The sequence below is a fragment of the Sphaeroforma arctica genome (genome assembly GCF_001186125.1).
Source record: "Sphaeroforma arctica JP610 unplaced genomic scaffold supercont1.694, whole genome shotgun sequence".
NCBI classification, from domain to species: Eukaryota; class Ichthyosporea; order Ichthyophonida; genus Sphaeroforma; species Sphaeroforma arctica.
The window spans coordinates 1-6545 of NW_014039864.1; the positions used below are offsets into that span (position 1 = coordinate 1).

The window sequence follows — 6545 nt, forward strand, 5'->3', positions numbered from 1 at the left end:
CCACAGCAGGTAAAGGTATGTATGTATCCTTTTATAGGTTATTGTTAATAGCAAGTAGAGAAAGTGTAAACGATATGAATAAGCGTGTATTTAGGGATGCAGAATCGTACGACTGTTTTTTGCGGCAGGTTTCCGGGTCTTCTCACATTTCGCCACCACAAAACTCTGTGTTGTGGTATCATCGACTGTTGATGCATAGACATTGCAGGGTCTGGTTTGTATCTTCAATATTATCACAAGTGTACGTATGATTAGTCTGCTAAGCCAAAATAAAGAACGTTATTGCACTTACACGGGAACTCAAGTGGATCACAAACCAAAGTGTAGTAAAAAACTGGAGATTTCCTGATTTAGTAAATCTCAGGCGTATGCTTAACATGCAAGCTACAACTAGTATGCACCGTATCTCGGCTGTATATTGACTTTTCTAAGAATGGAGTGCTAGTGCCTTTGAAGTACAAATAAAATCACGATACGAGTGTCTATTTTTCAACTGTATTTGCCTGGCCATGGCCGTATCCGTGACTTTGTAGTCAATCACTATCCGATGGCTGATTCGGCATAGCCGACACTTGGAAGTGACGCTAGTAACCATAAACCAAAACCACATGATGTGTGTGTGCATGAAACTCATGCGGATCAATCCACCTCCCTCATTTACGCATGCACACAGGTGTCCCCGAGAATACACCTACACCAAATCGGCTAGCAGCTGCCCTACCGTCGGTATGTTTTCATTGTGTGAATAAACAGTCGAGTTGTATAGCACAAACATCAAATCCTCGTCGGTGTGGCTATAGCATCACCTATATGTAGAGGTGGTTCATGTCTATCAAACAGAATCACAAGCAGCTTACTTTAGGTCATTTCTGTTAACATTTTGATATTGAAATACCGCATGGTCCTGACTCTTAAATTTATAGTAGGTGTAGCTTTTCGTGATATTCGAGTGCCTGATTGCTGCGTGCGACTGTGTGTGTGCAAGCAATCGCTCGGTAGCCTGTACTATGAGCTGGACATATGTTCTCTGCTGCTCAGTAGTTCTGGGCACGTGTCAACGAACCATGAGATCACATATCCATATATGAATATACCACAAACACGGATAGGCTTAAACAACCCATCCACCACCCGACATATACTCATATACTCGTGGGCTTAAGCAGGCTTTACTGGACTTTGATGACGAGGAAGAGAACGAATCCACAGCACTTAAAACGGCTGCTATCAAGCCTACAGGCCAAGACATGATTTCTCACAGGAAGAGCTCATTTGACGAGCAATTCCGTAAGGCCAGCGCAGGTAGGTTGCGTCTCGATAGCGATTACTAAGTTTGGTTTGGTATCGATGAGTTTCATACATACGATTGAACGCCTTTCAGTACAAGGGAGCACTATCGACAGGCACTCAACGCCGAAAAACAAGTACAATCAGTATGTATGTATGTATGAGGAGTACGTACAATTATTATGTAAGCATGAGACTAGCGCACTAAAACGTCTGATTCGATGTTCGAGTTCTCTCTAGTCTTTCCGCATTACCTGTGTATCTGCTTTTATGGTGTATGCAAGTATTCCAGATATGGAGCACCTATGCCTGACAAGATTTCGCACCTAGAAGTTTCATTTTGCAATCCCATATGAACTGCTTCGTTCCTGCTTCATTCGATTCTATCTTGCAGATTTACTACAATCCCAGCTCGGCGACCTATCATCAAACACTTCATCGTCCTTGAAACATGAAGTTTCAGGGACTTTTGCTCCGCGTATCAAGTTTACCTACTAATGCACCAACCTTCAAACCAATTACAGCACAAAGTGCTGGGCAAGGGGCACGACGACATGCTGCCACGGATAGGCCGAAGAATGTGCACGAAAATACGCTAAGCGTACCTCTACAGGCCATCCCCAAACTGCCACCCGATCACAGGAATTCCACGAACGGTGTCCAAGGGGGTGGAGACGCAGATATCAGTGCACGCACACGCACACGCACACGTACGGCTACTAGCCCCACACGGGCAACACGCGCGCAGCAATCTCCAGGGACTGACAGGGGGCAGGACATAGGGCCGGATGGGAGTGACAGGGCTACAAAGCCTGCGGAGGGTGTGGCAGATACACCTGCGGAGGGCAGAGAAGTCACGGACACACAGCCAGGTACAGCGGAGCCACAGGCCGACGATGCAGACACACTACAACCCGATGACAACAAACAGGCTATGGATAGCAAGTCGCCGACGCCCAATCTGCCACCGAGTTCCGGGGAGGTTGCAGGGTCACAGGACCAGCCGGCAGCACACATGGCAAACGTGTCTCTGGTGCTCGAACGGAGCCAGCAACAGGGCCCAGCGCAAGAGAAAGGGGACCAACGGCAACCGCAGCAAACCTCAGAGGAGACGTATAAAAGCTCTGCACCACAGAATGACCAACAAGACGATCACGCGGTGTATGGCGAGACCCACACCCAGACCCAAACCCAAACACAAACACAAACTGGCAGCGACAACCAGTTAAGCGGTCCAGCGAGAGGGGACAGGGCTGATCTTGGCTCGGAAGCTCAGGCTATGCCACTACAAGAACAGCATGCGTCGAATGGAAACGCTAAAGACAAATCCGATGCACAGGTACAAATTGAAGCCGAACTCCTACAGTCGATTCCCCAGCCCCCTCAATGCGAGTACATGGGACCACAGACCAGATATTCGTCAACGGGGTATCAGGAGCAGCCACCGGGAGCACAATCAGCACAGGGACAAGCACCACAAGGCTACCAGCAATCATCCCACTATACACAGGGGAGTCAATACCAACACATGTACACACAGCACGGCAACGGGCAGCAAGCGTATGCTCAGGGCGCACCTATGCAGGGGTACAACAACGGCAGTACCAATACACAGGCACCACCATATGCAGTGCAAGGGAACTACTTACAGAGCATGCATGCTGCAGCAGATCCCTCGCAACAGTCACACCTGATGTACGACAGCCGTCAGTACTCACAACAGCCGTACCCACCACAGCCCATGTCACAGTCACATCTCAGCAATAGCAACACACTATCGCGCCAGAACTCCTTCACACGTCAGCAACAGGGGCAGCACCCGCAACATCTCATGCAGCAGCAACCGCCAATGTACACGAACACTCACCCAGACACACACAGGCAGCAGTCTAATCGATCGCAGCACTCACGCCAGGATTCACAGTCTAGGACCAACCCCACGTCACGCACACAATCACGCACACACTCTCGCACACACTCGCCCTCGATGTCTGCCATGTCGCGTGGGAACTCACAGACAAACATGCTCTCTCAGGCCACCCACCAGCATCCATACAATTACTCCAAGGCAAGTAACAGCGGCAGTGGAATATTACCGGCCCCTCCCATGGCTTTACCCGAACCTCCTGCGCAATACTCGCACGTGCTGAATGAGTCTATGCATGCCAGAGAGACGGGCACGGATGCGAACTCAAATGCCAATGCGATGACTGGGATGTACACTGCGTCCAGCAATGGGGTATACAGAAGTGGCAGTGGCCGGAGTGTCGTCATGGCTGGTACCATTATTGACAGATTGAATTCCGGTATCCAGGATGCACCCGCTTCCTCTGGCAGGAAACGAAAGGCGTCTACGGCGTCGTTATCGTCTAACCAAGATTTAGGTATGTTGCATTGCTTGCCGCGGTGGCGTGCTACAGCCCATGACTGTATTCTCACATGCGTAGGGGGTTATATACCGACATCTGCGAAATAATATGATTTTTTTTTAAAAGCAGAATCTATTTCGGGGTGGACGATTGTATTCCCACAGAACGTGCTGCATAATCTCATATTTATTTTTAATACCGCCTTTCTTTTCTATCCGAAATAGTTGGAACTGACAAGAAATCGCGGAATCGTGAGGCAGCCAGAAGGTGTCGACAGAAGAAAAACAACAAAGTATGTGGGATGTTGTGTACTTGGTATGTCGACGTATTCCATGCCCACAATACAATCCACATACACAAGGTCCTCGATCCAATTTTTGACTCTATTCGCGTAGTTAGGATGAGTAAACTCGTGCACGTTATGTAATCTGTGGGCTCGGCCTGACGCCCTCCGATATTTGCACCATACCTACCTACATGCCCTACCTACATGCCTACCTACATGCCCTACCTACATGCCCTACCTACATGTCCGATCGTGTTCAGCATGGTGTCTCAGCATGCCACTGCTGCTGGCGGTTATCGAGGGCAAAGTTCGGTACGAAATTGCAAGGGGCGTGCCACCGAATATGTGTGTGCAGCAATAGACGAACGCCCCACACAAACCGGATGCGTCTAATTCATACCGGGACATGCACGAACCAGATATACATGTGCGCGCACTCTCTTAACACTTCTCAATACCATGCGCCGCAATCACAGCTTGTCACACTACCGGCGGCCATCAGTGTAATCACCGACGAGATCGCAGACCTACGGAGACGACAGGCTGTGCTACAGTATGTTTGAGTGTGCTAGCCCCTTGTGGTTGCATCTGATCTGTTACTGTTTTGTACCACACGTTTGCTTCCAATGTCGCCGGTGGTATATGGCAATTTATGTGGTTAGTCTCGTTGTTATGGTGTTTATGTATATGCGCATCAACTTGAAAGAACAACATAACACCCCGCGCATGCGAATTTATGGCTCGTGACTCCAATTCAACCAATAACAGGGCCGAAGGGTATACTTCATGCAGATGAAATGTTTTATGTGGCACTTTAGTATTGCGCTGTGCACTTGCCCATAACTGCATCCTGGGTTATATACTATTATGCCTGTACCTGGCAACATTATTAATGCATGCAACTCAAATGTGTCCATTTTGAGCCTGACGATATCTATACGCACTCGCTTAGAGGACTTTTCTTGTATGAAGTAATGGGAGGAATGCGCGGCGTTGGTAGCACATTGCCCAACACAAACCCACGCCTGTACAGGCTGTGTCCATTTTATTCAATTCATTACGGTCCTGTTCTGTTATAAACACGTCGTTGAGCCATGGACTGTTCAGCTTTTTCGTGCGCTCGCTCCAAATCCAAATCCAAATCCGTCGAATAGCTCGATTTATACAACAACTATGTCCGAATTTTGGCTCAAAATTAACACGCGGGCTATTTCGTTGTACAGAGCGGAGAAGCAAAAGCTCGAGGCCAAACTATTCCAGCACACCTGCGTACTCCCGAAGACCTGAGAGAAGGATCTGATTGGGCCGCACATCCGCTAATCATTTCCCGATGGATGCTGCCGAGGGGTTGTTGTCAAAGTATATGCATGTACATGGACATGCACACACGTGTTTGCCCTTGTTGAGATGCAGGCACACATGGCGTGTCAGTGATGTATGGGATGTAGATGGGCGACTGCTAGTTGACTGTTCATGCTGCCGATACCGGAAGTCAATTACCGGGAGCGAGTCCGTTCAGGCCCAGATAGAGCCTAAGCCAATATTACACACACTCGTATAGTTCATGTGTCTGTATCATTTTGTCATACACGTGGGTAGGGAGTGCATATACACCTATATCTTGCCTGTACACACAGGAATTGCTTCTCTTCACGTTTGAGTCGCCTCGATATATACGTACGCGGGGGTTGCATCTGTGGCTAGTGCACGGCCACTCTCTCTGTTCATGTAACAACCCAAAGAAACGGTAACGGCGTGTATCACAGATCCCTCAAGAACTCATGACAACGGCGGTGGCCTGAATTTGAGAGATAGATAGTGGTTCTGCAGAAGGTTTTAATCTCCTCCTCAAAACCTAGTTATTCTGCAGAAGGGTTTAATCTCCTGCTTTTAACCTGTCGGTGTGGATGAAAAACCTTGTTCGCGGCTATGCCTATGGGTAGTGGACACGTTTCCGCACCAAAAAGACACCCACCCGCCAATTCGGTCGTCTGTACTTATCAACAAGCCACACTCTGCACCCGATAAAGTGTTACCGAGCACACACACAAACACACACACACATCCATCCGATCGCTTCCAAGGCATTGAAGAGCCAGATAAGCAAAAGTAAAAGCACTCACGCTCGCACCGACAACTGCTCATGTCACTGTGGATTCGTGGGGCGGGGGGGATAGTTGGGTGTTGGGTCGATGTCTCGGCCCACCGCGTATGTATTGGTGTAGTGGTAGGGGGTAGCGTATGCATTTAACCTATGCAATGGATGGGATTGGTAATGATTACAACAAAAATAATAATATATCTCTAGCTCATCATAGGAGAAAATCCCCTAAACCCTAAAAGTGTATCACACTCAATCTTTGGCAATGGACGCTACTTCAGACACAAACCGCTATGCATGTTGTTTGTGTACGTACACATGAGATAAAAGCAGCGACAGCCTAAAGCTTTCTTATACATTGCGCCATTAAGACATAGTACTGTCAGCTTATATGAGCGCATGTTTTGCCTTAGCAACCGCGCGAAAGCCGTGACTTCGAGAGTTCAAAGAAGTTGCCACTACACATACGTATATATATATACATACATATATAATATATATA

General features: G+C 48.1%; 1 protein-coding gene across 1 annotated transcript; it reads left to right on the forward strand.

The window, feature by feature from the left end:
* Positions 1-1811: 1811 nt before the first annotated feature.
* Positions 1812-5495, forward strand: SARC_08085 (hypothetical protein; the record flags this gene model as incomplete). Its single annotated transcript, XM_014297944.1, has 4 exons — positions 1812-3671; positions 3881-3948; positions 4419-4495; positions 5166-5495. Coding segments are annotated over 4 exons (2069 nt in total), but the record flags the coding sequence as incomplete, so codon positions are not given.
* Between the last annotated feature and the right edge of the window lie 1050 nt (positions 5496-6545).